Source organism: Rhynchophorus ferrugineus, unplaced genomic scaffold, assembly GCF_030347505.1.
Source record: "Rhynchophorus ferrugineus isolate W39M unplaced genomic scaffold, kcgeb_rfMv2 rfM4, whole genome shotgun sequence".
In the NCBI taxonomy this organism is placed as follows: domain Eukaryota; kingdom Metazoa; phylum Arthropoda; class Insecta; order Coleoptera; family Curculionidae; genus Rhynchophorus; species Rhynchophorus ferrugineus.
Genome location: NW_027472583.1, coordinates 52,798,677 through 52,813,511, shown reverse-complemented (window position 1 = coordinate 52,813,511; position 14,835 = coordinate 52,798,677). Strand labels below are relative to the sequence as shown.

Sequence of the window (14,835 nt, the reverse complement as noted above, 5' to 3'; positions counted from 1 at the left end):
TCAAGCGTAATAAACCCGAGTTTTTGCGTCGATATGTGACAATGGATGGCGCCTATATTTTGGGATGCGCATGGAATAATTTTCAGTGACTACCTTGAAAGAGGAAGAACCATCAACAGTGACTATTACATAGCGTTATTGGACCGTTTGAAGGGCGAAATCGCCGAAGAACGGCCCCTTTTGAAGAAAAAAAAAAGTGCTGCTTCATCAAGACAATGCACCGTGTCAAAAATCCATGGATTGGGCTTCCTCATCTACCGTATTCTGCAGATCTGGCCCCCAGGAAAAAGTCCTGTTCTCAGATCTCAAAAGAATGCTCGCTGGGAAGAAATTTTCGTCGAAAGAACGACGAAACTGAGGCCTATTTTGAAGCCAAGGACAAATCGTACTACAAAAATGGTATCGAAAAGTTGGACGGTCGCTGTAATCAGTGTATCACCCTTGAAGGGAATTACGTTGAATAAAAAAAAATTTTGTCAAAAAAATGTGTTTTACTATGGTAGGCCGGGGACTTTTCAGTTAATCTGTTACTCTGTGAATATAAAAGCCGAGCATTATAGAACATTAAATTTTATTACGTCTATTAGTTTTTATAATATAAATATATAAATTAAGTAGTTTACAATTAATTTACTTGCGGTAAAATAAGAAGTTTGTGCAACAGCAGGCTGTGATTAATTTATGTTCTCTACAAGAGTTGGCATGCAAAAAGGTACAATCGGCGTATTGGCATTGGAAAGGTAATTGATCTGAAATGATAGTGTTATAGTTTCCATAAAGTTGCGTGTCAATCAACTTACCGTATGGATTGCTGGGATCGTTACAACAGCAGGAATCATGAAATAGCTTGTCACTACAGTAGCCATAAACAGATGAATCACAAATTGGACATCGTCGTTTCAACATGCTGCTAAACGGACCCAATGAGTTGAAAGTGGGAGTAAGACCTTGCCTCAAACCTAGGGTTGATGATAACCCCAGAGTTGGAGTGATTCCCGAACTCAGTGATGTAAACGGAGAATCTAAGGTACTCGGCAGAATCGCTGGACAATAGATTCAGATTTTATTAAAATAAATTTTGAGAATGCTTTATGCTAACTAAAATTTTATAGAAAACGTTCATACAAATATCTAGAAATTTATTTTTTAACAAAATCAATCTCCCTAACTATAATAATTTGGAGGGTGAAAATATAGTATTATCATCAGGTTTACTTTGCAACAATAAGTAATAATGACTTAAAAATATTTTTATTAATTGAGATTAGATCGGAAATGAAAATGGCTTGTGTTAATTCAAATAGCTTTATATTAAGTAATTTTATATCATATCATTCCGTCACTTAAGCTCCTTTTTTCTCGCCACATTGACAGTTGCGAAAAATTGTATTCGGGTTGATCTTTGAACGATTAAAAAAACGAGTGGTTTTTTTTGGTTGCTAACCTCAACCGTTAGTGTCAGTATTTTTGACGTTTTCCTATAAGACAAACCTCAAAATACTTTCTTATTGGACTGGCTGAATGAAACGAAATAAAAATGTAAGAAATTACGCTCTGTTTACAGATCTCAGACAAATCTTCTCTCCTGTGTGGCGTTTAGGCGCTATTAAAACCTCAAAAGATAGGGAACATAAATATAGCTGTCTATATTTTGTGACTGAGATAATTTTCTGTTAGCGGTGATGACAAATTTTCGGTAGCAGAAAAAGTTAGGTAGGCCTGAGTGTCTCGGAACATAAAATATTTGTACTTAATTATTTGAATTTCAATAATTATTGCTAAAAGAAAAGGGGGATAATCAATATTATTCGTTATTGATATAAAATAACCAGTTTTAAATAGGTTCCAATTTAAATCAACAAGTGGGGTATATAACGAAACAGCATGACAATAAGCCTCAAATGAATTATAAACATCATAACAAAGTAGAAAATATCAAAATGCAAAACTCATTATAAATTAATAAACATAATAATGTAGGTCATGCGAAATTAAAGTTAAATCGATTTAGGAAGTTGAATTTAAATTATAAATACAAACAGAGAAAACAACATTTTAATGATAACGATTCGAAGAATTGTTTTCTATATCATTATATCATACTTATCGTTTATGAAAATGATAAGTAATATTTATTAAAGTAACTACTTAATGTTAATTAATTACTTAGGCAATTATTACTTTCTCAAAGAGAAATAATTGAACTTACTAGTGCTTTGGCAAAGATGAACGCACGAAATCATCACTACCCCCCACAGGTACTTCATGTTTTTCGCCTCGCTTAACAAAATGAGTCACCTAATAATCTTCACCCGCTGACCGCGCTTGAATAAGGCTCGTTGTTGGATCGACGGAATATAAACTGTTAAAGAATTCCGCATCTCATCTTTTCTAACTGTATATACCGAGGATGAACGGCCCAAGCGATTCTGTTCGCTCTTTTTTTGTCAAGGTACAAAACTAAATCGATATTATAATTAAGTAACAGGACTGTGCCCCGCGGCGTACACAAATAGTGGGAGTTTTCGCGAAATGGATTCAGTCCTGGCAAGTGAATAACGTGAGATAATCGGAATTCTTATGCGTACTGTTGATCATTACACAGTAGAGAGGCTTAATGAACTATTGAAGTTCATTAATATATATTAATGTATCTTAACAAAGTTTGACAGGCGTGAAAAAGGAATCCTCATTTTTAACTTTTACATACCAAACATGAACAAAGAAAAATTTGCTAGTCGACCTTTTTAAATGTACTTTTTGTTTACTTCGTTGGAAACTGTAGAATAGAACTTTCTGAGTAATGTGGCTGAACTCTCTGGCTATTTACAAACTTGATAATGATGACTAATTTTGAAGGTCTGTTCAAAAATATTTTAATGCATTTACTATTTCCTAAAAATATATTATTTTTATAGAAATGTAGGAAGAGTTTTCCAAAAACACAGATGGCAGGCCTGTTGAATTCATTTTAGTCACGTATGAATTTTCCTTCGCATTTTATCTTTAACTAAAAAGAGATACATTGGAACATGCTACCGAATCAGCCAATAAAATTGGATTTGGGTTGGTACTAGTGGGCCATGTCGCCAAATGTTTTCAACATTCATTAAAACATTAGTGACAATAAAAGAGTCTGTACGGGTAATAATATAGTCTATCCTAAATAGCAGTGAACTCATATCATCTCATTTTATGACGTCAAAACGTCGCAACGTTGCCACACTTTACTTTAACATTTAATTTATTTTAACTTTGATATATAACAAGATTATAATATAAATGTAATAATAAAGCAAAAATGTTATAAAATATAATTTATTTTAACATTATACTACATCAGTAATGGCATTTTCAACCAAAGTAATCACGAATATTAACCAGCAATTTAAAATGTTTGAAAACAATCACTAATGTTTAGAAGAATTTTACAGACATTTGGCAACCGAGCGATTTTTTCAAGAATGTAACTGCAATGTATGTAACAAGAACATGTAACCAAATCGGACTATAAAATAAGATTTGTGCTGGTACTTGTCGACACCATTGCCATAGGCCAATGTAAATATAATAAAACAACTCAAATAAATTATATTTTATAACGTACTTCGTTCATTATTTTATTTACATTTGTATTTTGTTGTCGGCGTCAAAATAAATGAAAATCTAAATTTGATACGGTAATGTTGCATTATAAATTTTGATGACGTGCATTGACTGTTTTATTGGAATTACTATGTTGAGAGTTGTGAACCAAAATTATCATCTCATACGGCAACATTGCAATGTGTTGACGTCATACATATTAATGACATGTATTGCCTGTTTTGTTGGATGAGTCTGTTTTAGATTCGTACTAGGGATGTCGAACAAAAAGAAAAATATGTTGGGTTTTTAATCGATATATTAAAAAATATCTGTATAGTTTATTCAAAGGTTTTTTGTACATAAGTCAACAAGATGTTAATGTATTTGCCTGTCCCAATTTGTAAATTCGTTTTAGAATCAGACATTTTCCTTCTCATTTTATTCTAGTTAAAAAGAGACACAATGCTGTCTAATTAGTTCGAACACGTAAACAAATTAGCCTGTCAAAGTCGTCCCGTTGTTAGACGTATGCAAAATTCTTGAAAGCGATAGTGATAAGAGGTTAGAACTTTAACCTATAAACTATTGCGGTTGCATAATTAAATTGTGGTTTTTAGATGTACTATAATGTTAAAATAAATTTTATTCGATAACATTTTTGTTCTATTATTTCGTACAAAATAAAACGTCTTATAAATACCTTGGTATTTATAACCAATTTTTCTAAATATCTTAATGTTATTTCACTTCTTGTGTTATTTAATTTAGTGGCGTAAACCCTAAAAATATTATTCTGTTGCGATTACTATCCTTATTTCCAAGATACTCACTTTTTTGAAAAATATTATTTTATATTGTTTATTGCCTTTAAGTGTTCATAGTTTTTTAGTCGATTTCTCCGTTATTTTGCTACTAATAATGGAAGATTTTTTTCTGATCTTTTCATCTATAGTTACTGTTACTTTTGCTATAGTTACTATTTTTTTACTTTTTATTTTTAGCTGTTATAATTTTATTACATACCTCAAGCGTTAATCAAGGCAATTAATTTAGGTATCATTATAAATATTTATTTGTAAATTCAATGCATTGTCGTTGATTATCTCTTAAATAACTTACAAAAATACGCAACTTGACACTGACACTGCTCCTTAGGCCACCACGCCCACACCGGAATCTAAGATTGGCAATACGTCTAGATTAGTACTATACGAGTTATCTCATTATGTCGTCTCACTTTTCATTTCATTTCCTTACTATATCCAGAGCCATAGAATACAGACTATGTATTCTATGATCCCGAATAACCCTAATCGAGTAACCTGCTGGTTCTGGAGGGTCCATCTGGATCATGGGTCGACGAGCAGACCTAGGTACGTGGCCTATTGCAAGAAGGAAATTGGGGCATTCTTGATCATAAGCGCGGACCGTTCTCACAGAAGCTGGTGGTCTGGGATTAATTTGTAACTTCGAGAATTTTAACCTCTAGATTGTCGAATGATCTACGGTCACTCGATGGCCCTGATGGTACGCTGTTGCTAAACGGCACCATACCCGAAATGTTGTTTGACTTGGTGAAGTTGTTGAGAGCGTAAATATTTGCTATCTTAGCAGGTTTAGAAATTAAATTCAGGATACTAATGGTCTGTATTTCTAACGAGAACGTTCGACTCCTTTTTTGAAAATTACCACGATGAACGCAGGGAAATGTTGCATCCTGAGAATGCAATTGACAATGTTGACCAATACTGCGAGTTGCTTGTGCAGAGGCTTTTTTTAAGCCATTTGTTGGTAACTGCAAGTTGAAATAACCAATAATTTTTAATTAAATTTAACTCATTGAAAATCATACTTAGATTGTGCCTGTCTTTATATTGTTATTAGTTTTTGTTATATGTAATATATCGAAAATATTCCTGAATAGATGTTTTAAAATAAAATAAATTAAATAAAATGTATAAATATATTTAACTTTCTGTATATACCAATAAACTGTACAAAAATAGCAAAATATGGCCACAGTATGTATATATATGTTAGCATTTAAATCATAAATACGTCTCAATATAGCTTTCGGATCATACATACATGGAACACATGAGACATGGCTTTGTTTTACCAATAAACCAGTATTTTGTCGAACAAAGGCCTTTTTATTTCACTTGCTAACATATATAAACAATAAGGGTATGAAACAAGGTAACATTTTTCTTATTCCAGTATCAAATCATAATCATCCACCTCTTCACATTGCTTATTGAATTCATCGATCCACTTTTCTTGTTCCACCTAGAAACAAAACCATCGAATTATACAGGTATTAAAAATAAACCTGGTGTTTCTCACGTTGATTTTGGTCCTTTTCTTCATCTTTTTCTGTTTATGATCTGTGTCGCTAATATCTGAACTGGAAGAGTCCAACCGTCTTCTCCTACGTTTCTTTTCTTCAATCAAATCTATTGGTTTCTAAAAATCAACAAAACATTAATATTTTAAAATTGGGGATCAGAAAGCCACAAAAACTCACGATGTCCTCCAGAAAGCTTTCTGGTTCGTCGAATAGTTTATAGTTACTATCACCGTGATCATCGGAATCTTCCACAATTGAGAAACTCTGATCTAAATTGGTCACTACAGGTGTCGCCGCTAATTCCACCTTGACTTTGGCTTTCTTCCGTTTAATAATGTAGTTCTTCAGAGTACTCGGATCAAATCGATTGGGTTTCGAAGGTGGACTGTTTTCATCTTGTGGTACCTCTTGATCGCTGTTATCGAAACCGAAAAGTGTTTGATTATTTCTGGATCCGTTCGACAATTCCCCTGAGGAATTACTGATGTCCCCCAGTACATTCCTTTGAACTGGTGTGCTAGACACTATACTTAAACCCATCAGGGACCTTTTAACTTTATTCACTCCTGCATTCTCCTTATCTCTCGCATTATTCTTCACAGGACTTTGGAAGTCTTCATAGTCAAATAAGCTCCTCTCTAGTTTTCTTTCCACGTTACTCTCCACGAAGTCCAAGATACTTTGCTGTACTGGTTCCTTTGTTGCGTCTTCAAGAATACTATTTACCGTTTTCGAGTGAGATTCCTCAATATCTTTCACTACTGTATGGTCTAAAACCATGTCTTGATCAATCCGAGGTAGAGCGTTTTTTTTTACACTGACAAATATCGGCCTGGTAGCGATACCGTTAATTCTCCAGGGACTACGCATAGTGCTATTAGCGTTAGGACGTCTGCGGGGTATTCCTTGAAAATTAACTGGAGTACTGGCACTTTTTATTAAAATGTTACTAATTATATTGATGGGAGGCGAAATAGGAGATTCTTCCGTAAAACCAAAATAATTATCCACACTGTCACATTTCGGAATGGGTGATATACAACAGTCCTTACTGTTTTCATCTAAATCAGAAATATCACGTGCTGACTTGATATTCTTTTCAGTAGTAATATTGTTTTCTGTAAGTAAACCTTTAGCAGTAACATTAATTTCGTTTTTAAAATCGCGAAATTCAATTGTTTTTATTTTAACTTTCTTTGACCGCTCAGGATTAGTCAATTTCTCACAGTCATAATTTTTCTTCCGAACCTTTTCCATAACATTGCCAACAATACAATTTACAATATCTGCATATTCTTTTCGAAGCGCTGCCTTTTTCTTTGGCTGTGCCTTTTTCTTAGCTTTTATCTCTTTAGCTTCAATCTTCCTCAAAACCTCATAAGTATGTTTATCAAATATTAGTGAGGATTTTCGGTTCCTTATCCTTTTTAATTGCTTATTTAGTTTAGGACTGCAATCATTAAACTCATATAAGTCCTGTATTCCTTTAAGCTCGACATCTGGAAGCTGTACGCGGTAGATTGGTACTACTCGTTTTTTAAGAGGTTTGGGTTCATCATTTTTTATTTCCTCTTCAAGAGACTCTTCAGCATAATGTTTTCGCTGTTTGTTTCGCAATATTTTTCCATTAAATTGTTTTATTTTTACTTTATCTTCATTATTTGCAGGAGCATGATCCTTTTTTTGTTCTAATTCTATTAGTTTATTCCTCATTTGTGATTGAAATCTTCTATTCAAAGGTACTGCTTCAGGTTCATCTGCTAATGCTTCAACTTGATCTTTCATGTTAATATTATTTCGAGATTCTTCATCTTTATTATCTACCACAGAGTTTAAAGTAGTTTTGTCTGCTGTTCTAATATTCTCATCAACTAATCTATCAATCTTCACAATCAGCTCCTTTTTACAATTTTTTGGCTTTTGACTTGATGGTGACTTTAATGAGCTCATAAGCTTATATGAAGATTTTGTTCTTTGTATGTTCTCTAATTCAATCACCAAATGCTTAGAAGCAATAGGTGATGTTTTTGTTTTAGAAGTACTTTTACATAAATTAATCTTGTTATTATCACTTGTTTTATTCACATCACTCTTACCTGCATTGTGGCTTAATAGTCTGTTAGCATTTTGACATACACTTCTTGTTAAACGTTTAATGTTATTATTTTTCTGAGAAATTTTCAAAGGGCTTTTTTTTTGGTTCATGGTTTCAAAGGTGTTTTGAATTTTACCTGTAATGTTCTTTATTCGACTACTTTTTCTTACTTCAACTACCTCATCCTCTTTTTCTGCACATCCCTGTAGCAAATTATTTACTGATTGCTTTCTAAATGATTCCTCCATGTCTTGTAGCTTGGTTACTAAATTATGCACAAGTAACGTATTATTTAAAGAATTTATATCAGCTGGTATACCTTTCTTTGATCGTTTAGTTTTTCTTAATTTAACGTTGCTCCCATTAAGTAATGATTTACTATTACTCTCTAATGACGCAGTGTCGCCTGATTTGCCCATTTTGAAGCTCTTATTAAAATTATATTCTTTAGAATTCAAACAATCGAGTAATGCAATCTTGAGAGGTTTTATCAACCTATTTCATTCTTGATCACTTGGAACTTTTGAGGACGTCCTTACTACTCCAACTACACCTTTGGATTTAGCCCCGTTTTATTTTATTAAGGTAGTACTTACTCTCAAACAAAATATTTTATCTCTATACTCACAGTTTATGCATCAAAATCAATTTGCTTGGCTACTGCAATATTTTAAATCATTTAGGAAAGCTTCTTATATACTAGGGAATTATTTTTTTGCCAAAATAAAAAAAGTAATATTATATCTCCAGTATAATTTTATATATACGTGCTTATATTTTTTATTGCTTCGGAGATAATATATATATGAGATAATATAAATAAATATATATATATATATGAGATATATGAGTATATCTAGTTTATTCTATAAGTTTCCGTAATATTTTTTTTATGTTGGCTAAACTGATTTTTTAGTGCGCAGTTAACATTTTTTTCATGTTAACATGTCACACATCAAATGTCAAAAACATATTTTAATGTGACAATAAGCTCCCATTAATGCCCATTGGAGTTATAAATAAATATTTCATAAAATTGTCAAATTATTAGCAGTCAGTTTCATAAAAGAGAATCATGGGCAGTTACGGGCAAGCGATAATGGCAGGTTTTATTTGCCGCTTATGTTCTAAACAAAAAAAAGTTGTTATACATTTATATACAGCTAGAGCAAAGAAACTGGACTTACTGAATAAAATTAGATTATTGCCAATATCTGTTAGTATGTTATTATCGGTTATATTAATTATTATAATTTGTTTATCGTAGTGAGAACAAAATAGTTTAAAACTAATAAAAATATAAACAGGTCAAGGATACTATTAGATATTATGTTAATTCTATATTTTTTCAGTTAAAAAAATATGACAATTTACCAAAAACTGTCTGCGAATCGTGCATAGAAAAGTTAAATGCTCAGTACCATCTTTATATGAAAATTAGAAGATGTGAAAATATGTATCGAGCACATAGAAATTATCATGTAAGTATTCTTCATATAAAAACCCTTTAAAATTATATTTAAACACAGTTTATTTGTAGAGCGACGGAAACTGTCCTGTAGAGTGCCCGTTGTATGGGACCGAGTTTAGGAGAATGACAATTTAGATTTTCATAATTAAAAGAAAGCATTGTTCAATATTGATAAACTCAGGAATATAACGTGGAAATAGCAACGATTGCCTAACTAAGCTGTTTCATTATTTATTTGCATTTTATCTGTGATTTCTCTTCAGTTTTCTTTTCAAAGCACCTTCTATAGGAAAGTATATTTTGAGGCTGATTAATTTTATATTACTTCTAGGATAGAATTTTAATTGTAAATAAAAATTGGATTTGGTCTTTAAATTTGTTTTGATATATTGTGATTTTTTTCTGATTGGTGTTATTCAAGTCCAGTCTAATGTGAATGGGCTGAACTTAAATTAGTTTTGATGGGTGAACTCTTATATGTTTGATACTCTTCGCTGTTTCATGCACAGCGTTAGTTAACTGCATTTGCTTGAAAAGTTATTTGAATGTAAATCAGGATATGTACTAATAGAATCAGACAATATTCTTTTCAGTATGAAGAAGTCAATTAAAGTAGAGTATGCAAGTGTATACTGGGCATTGAAAATTACTCTAATCAGGTGATTTGCTAACTTTCAAAGAAGTCTGAATTAGCCCTCTTTTTCTAATGCATAGCTAGTGAGTAATATTTCCAACAACTATATACTCCTTAGATTTTGTATGAATTTTTATTGTTACTTGTGTTTCTTGTTCTATGTAGAACATCTTCATAATGCTTAATATTGTTTGTTAACTTTTTTTTATTATAATTACTTAGATTTGATTTAATTTCATTTAAATAAAGAACTTCTTATTAAAAAACCTAAACTTTTATTCGATATCACACAACTGGATAGTATATTTTACCTTATCTTTTAAATAATGGTAGTAAATGAAAATCTCACTAGGACAGATCAACAGTTCTATATACAATAGCTCCGCAGTGATTAAAGAGAAAATCTTTCACGTCTTAAATAATAACATGCACAAACTGAAATATGTTAGGAACTTAGTCTAATGTCGATTTTTTATGTGCCCTTTTTTCGTACACTACCGACCGGTAAATCCTCTCCAAATTGAGGCTACACTGTTCATCAAGCCCCCGGCCATACTGCTTGTCTGAAAAAAAAGCATGAGAAACCCACAAATATAACATAGATCAATTAATTTACCTGTTGAGTATTCATAACTTCAGACTGAACTATGGCCCGACCTGGGAGCACCTCTGGGCACTGAACGTGTGGTACCGCCTCCCATTCCATAGTAAAAGAATCTCCTTCGTCAGAATCCGAATCGTCACTCGATTTGAATTCTGCAGCGATGGCCTTCTCCAAAGAAGCCATCTGTGCGTCGGTCAGCTCCAGCATATCTTGTCTATATTAATGACAATGCTACATAAAAGCAAACAATGAACTTATCGTTATACCAACCTCCCCAAGTCGGCGCTTTCATTCTCCTTTAGCTGTAGTATATTATGAATCGGGGCATTAACACGTAAGGATTTGAGATCAACGTTTTGTGTGATGCAGAGGTAAAGTATGTTAACGTTCAGTCGAGCAACTCTTCTCGCAAACTGCTGTTCGTTGATGGTATTGTTGCTGAACTCGCTTCATACACAGAAAGAAAGCAAAATGACCGTTGTTATAAATAACATTGTATAAACCTACCTGTAGATCATCTTATATGGTAAACGTACATTTAGAAAAAATGATAAAACATTCACAAGCTGTGCAGTGTAGGTCAGTGCGGCTGATATACTAAATGCAGGATTTATATCGACCGCATCAGATTCCTCGGACACCGGTATACCATCATGACTTTGACCTGTTTAAATAATAAACTAGAATAAGATTTTGTGCCTACATATCGAGTTGTTAGATTCAATCTGTAATGCTGATGTACGAGTTGTACCCCAAAAACTATATTAAAAAAAATACAAAAATTCTGCCCTTCAAAAAACAAACAAAAAGAAATCCTCAAAAACTATGTAAAGTTGTACACATTGAAGTAAATGAAGGAGATTTTTTAAAGATCTAGTACTGTAAATTTATGAAACAAATCAATTAAGCTAAGTGAAGTATCTCCTTGAGAAGAAAAAGAATGAAGAACCAAATTGAATTTATTTTTAATTACTATGATCAAAATAATTAAATAAATTTATACCTGGAATATTAAAAACTACCTTAGGTTAATTTGGCATAACACATATCTTAAAAAATTATGAAAGGTAAGAGCAATATAGAATGAAATGTCAAAATGAAAAAATTAATAAATGGTCCTTTTTTGAGAATTAGAAAAAACATATATTTACAAATTGAAGATAAAATTCACTGACATTTTCAAAAGTGTATGGAAATAATTAACTTTAAGCCATTCCACAGCGGGATGTGTTGTTTGTTATTAGATATAATTCATATATTCAAGAAAACCTTAAAAGCTGATAACGTCTTGACTAAAATATTCAATAAATATTAATGTGTGTGCCAAGTAAACTAGTATAGGAGTTACAGGTTGATATTTTATAAAAAATTGTTTAGTTTCATTGAAATTATATTAAAAAATTAAATGTAACATTTTCATTAAGACTCCATGTATAAACTAATTGTTTTTAAAAATCATTTAATATCCCTTAATATGTCTTTGATAGTTATAAATATTTATTTACGTACCCCAAATATTATAGTTAGAGTAATTGCCACTGCTTGGCAAACAAGGTGCTACAATATTATACTGTATTTCGTTTGAATAGTCTGTATATACCCATTTATCACGAATAAAAGCAGTCTGAGATGCTTCTGCCAATTCTTTTAAAATACTATCACCACTGGATTCCATTTCCCTAAAACAATTAAACTGATATTAATGAAAACAAAACATGAATTATTCTTACACAGTAGGCTTCACCAAAGATATGGGAAAAACATATTTAAATAACTGTTGCACTCTTAGCTTGGCTAATTTCTTCACTTCTTTCTGTTTGGCATGCAGATTGTCTCTAAATGTATGTACAGTTTCCCATTTGTCTGACACATAGTCCTCTAAACTTTCACTTTTTGTCTTAAATGTTCTGATTATTTCATTACGTTCACGATTTCTGGTATTAAGAGCCTCTAGTGTTGACTTTAAATCAGGTCTCCTCTGTCCTTTTTCCTTTAGAGCTAATTGTATAACTCGGCTTCTTTCTCTGCTCTGTCTGATTTTGCTTTGCTAAAATCCAACCAAGTAGTGATAAGCTTACAACAGAAAAATAAATCATACCAAAACATGACACTTTTGTTTCTCTTCTAACTGTTTCAAGCATTTGCTCTCAATGTTTCTTCTGCTTTCCTGTAGTTCAGCAAGGGTTTTCTTTAAACTATTGTAGTTTTTGTCATGCTTACTGCTGGTTATATGACCCGTCTGGATACATTCTGTACAACAGAAGAATTTCTGCAAGCTCATACATAAGGGACATTTATGCAAGTTAGAACCATCTGAACTAGATGATATCTGAAATATTCTAGGCACAGAACTTGTAGTAGAATCTTCTGAACTAATAATGGTAGCCATCGGTGGAAGATCCTTTTCGCCTTACTGCCTGACCATGATCTCTGAGTGGGACGTATATAAAGAAACAGTTTGTGTTATTTTGTAACCCTACAGTCAAAAAAATAGAAACAATACTTTCTGCTAAATATTAACAAGAATTTCAATTTCTACTTTAAGTGTTCTTATGTACAAATTTATTTAATAACAACAATCACACTAAAATATCGACAAACTAAATAACAAAAACTGATGTGAAAGTTAGAATAACGACATAAAAAATATTATTGACACAGCTGACCATCAGCTGTTTCAATAGCTGCATAACCATCATAAAAATAAACATGAGAACTTATTTAATTAAAATGTGTATAAATGTGGTATCAAAATAAATAAAAATTATATAAAAGCATAATCAGAAAACAAATTAAAATAATGAATATTAATATTATTAATTATGTAATCATTCCTAAATAAAATATTTTATAAGAGGGTAAACAAAGGAATTTTGTTGAAATCAAATATTGATCATCAAAATTCGCTACATCGTATGTGAGGTATTTAACATTTTGTTAGGACAATTATTTTCTTAAGAAATATGAATTATTAATTAAAGTCCCATACATTAATATTATGCAACTAACAATATCATAAAGTTTAAAGTAATTGTGACTAAATATGATTTTTATAGTATAGTGAGTTGTATAACTTTCCAAATTTTAATTCTAAATAGAATGAATTTATACAGTATGTAGTGCAGGGGTGTGCAACTGCAATAGTAAGTAGTGGGGCAAAGTTTCGCTTAGTCCAATCATTGGCGGCGCTGATAACGCGAATTTGATTGGTTAGTTTAAAATAGTTATGTAGAAACCTGTAAGGAAAATACTTTGCTTTGATTGGTCTGCCATTTCCCCTGATTATTTTGTGACGTCACATTTATTGGCCAATAGTATTTAAATAAAAATCAAATTTAAATTTTAAAATTAATTTATTAAAATAAAATCCTATACAAATATACATAAGTGTAAATAATATAAATATATATAAACAAAAAGCAAAAAAAAAAACAATTATGAACTCTATTCTAGGCAATATTAAAATATCTATAATTCTTCTATAAGGCCTTCCCATATATGTTTAGTGCCATTAATTTTATGGGATCTATTAGAGTTCTAACTTATCTTGATATATTGAAGGTAAACTTTAAATCCTTTCCTGTTGATATTACATTAACTTCATTAAACCAAAAATACAATCAAACCTCAGAATAACTTAAAATTTTGTCTTGAAAATCATTATGAATTGGACAGTCAAAACACTAAAAATTTATGTGTTTTTTAAAAATATTTATATTTTAGAGTATTTAATCTGTGGAACTACTTAATATAAAATATAGACAAATATTGCATGGTGTCTCTTTTTCAGAAGTTTTGTTAAATAGCCTAAAATAAGACTAAAATACAATATTAGACTTTTGTTTTCCTCAGAGCAAAATTCTTTGGAACTGAAAATATAGACTCAACTGGTGATTTAACAACCTCAAGTGGTACTAGATCTCCCGTTAAAAAAGAATATAAGTTATCTAACATGTTCATCTTCTTCACAATTTTCTCCCGGGAGAATGATGTGAAAAAATTGAAATGATGAGCCCTTTTAAAAATTTCTCGAACATACTAGAGGAAGGATGCTGTTTCTACCTCTATGACCTCTAATAGATCCAACAAAAAT

The 14,835-nt window shown here is 31.5% G+C and overlaps 4 protein-coding genes and 1 long non-coding RNA gene across 8 annotated transcripts; 1 reads left to right on the top strand and 4 right to left on the bottom strand.

Annotated features, from left to right (window-relative positions):
• Positions 1 to 554: 554 nt before the first annotated feature.
• On the bottom strand, positions 555 to 2,395 carry LOC143196241 (uncharacterized). The gene is made up of 3 exons (XM_076403904.1): positions 2,210 to 2,395; positions 801 to 1,043; positions 555 to 749 (listed from the first exon to the last, which is right to left on the bottom strand). Exons 1-3 carry the CDS (start codon positions 2,265 to 2,267, stop codon positions 631 to 633), a joined length of 420 nt encoding a protein of 139 aa, XP_076260019.1. The 5' UTR covers positions 2,268 to 2,395; the 3' UTR covers positions 555 to 630.
• A 1,893-nt stretch (positions 2,396 to 4,288) lies between these two features.
• LOC143196254 (uncharacterized) lies at positions 4,289 to 4,704 on the bottom strand. The gene is made up of 3 exons (XR_013005711.1): positions 4,612 to 4,704; positions 4,419 to 4,534; positions 4,289 to 4,367 (listed from the first exon to the last, which is right to left on the bottom strand). It is a non-coding gene; the product is annotated as an uncharacterized LOC143196254 (long non-coding RNA).
• An 833-nt stretch (positions 4,705 to 5,537) lies between these two features.
• LOC143196223 (uncharacterized) lies at positions 5,538 to 8,789 on the bottom strand. 3 transcript variants are annotated; one of them, XM_076403879.1, is made up of 5 exons: positions 8,662 to 8,789; positions 8,353 to 8,586; positions 6,116 to 8,298; positions 5,935 to 6,054; positions 5,538 to 5,877 (listed from the first exon to the last, which is right to left on the bottom strand). In XM_076403879.1, the coding sequence occupies exons 2-5, from the start codon at positions 8,450 to 8,452 to the stop codon at positions 5,800 to 5,802; spliced, it is 2,481 nt and encodes an 826-aa protein (XP_076259994.1). In that variant the 5' UTR covers positions 8,453 to 8,586; positions 8,662 to 8,789; the 3' UTR covers positions 5,538 to 5,799. The 3 variants fall into 3 exon arrangements, with proteins under 3 accessions (XP_076259994.1, XP_076259993.1, XP_076259992.1); XM_076403878.1 differs by having other exon boundaries at positions 6,116 to 8,586; XM_076403877.1 differs by having other exon boundaries at positions 6,116 to 8,736.
• Positions 8,790 to 8,952: 163 nt separating this feature from the next.
• Positions 8,953 to 10,404, top strand: LOC143196242 (uncharacterized). Of its 2 annotated transcripts, none has more exons than XM_076403905.1 (3): positions 8,953 to 9,249; positions 9,386 to 9,514; positions 9,574 to 10,404. In XM_076403905.1, exons 1-3 carry the CDS (start codon positions 9,109 to 9,111, stop codon positions 9,637 to 9,639), a joined length of 336 nt encoding a protein of 111 aa, XP_076260020.1. In that variant the 5' UTR covers positions 8,953 to 9,108; the 3' UTR covers positions 9,640 to 10,404. The 2 variants fall into 2 exon arrangements, with proteins under 2 accessions (XP_076260020.1, XP_076260021.1); XM_076403906.1 differs by having other exon boundaries at positions 8,972 to 9,249; positions 9,563 to 9,718.
• On the bottom strand, positions 10,391 to 13,428 carry Atg14 (autophagy related protein 14). Its single transcript, XM_076403890.1, has 7 exons — positions 12,841 to 13,428; positions 12,473 to 12,789; positions 12,252 to 12,421; positions 11,250 to 11,406; positions 11,013 to 11,189; positions 10,755 to 10,956; positions 10,391 to 10,701 (listed from the first exon to the last, which is right to left on the bottom strand). The coding sequence occupies exons 1-7, from the start codon at positions 13,129 to 13,131 to the stop codon at positions 10,633 to 10,635; spliced, it is 1,383 nt and encodes a 460-aa protein (XP_076260005.1). The 5' UTR covers positions 13,132 to 13,428; the 3' UTR covers positions 10,391 to 10,632.
• Between the last annotated feature and the right edge of the window lie 1,407 nt (positions 13,429 to 14,835).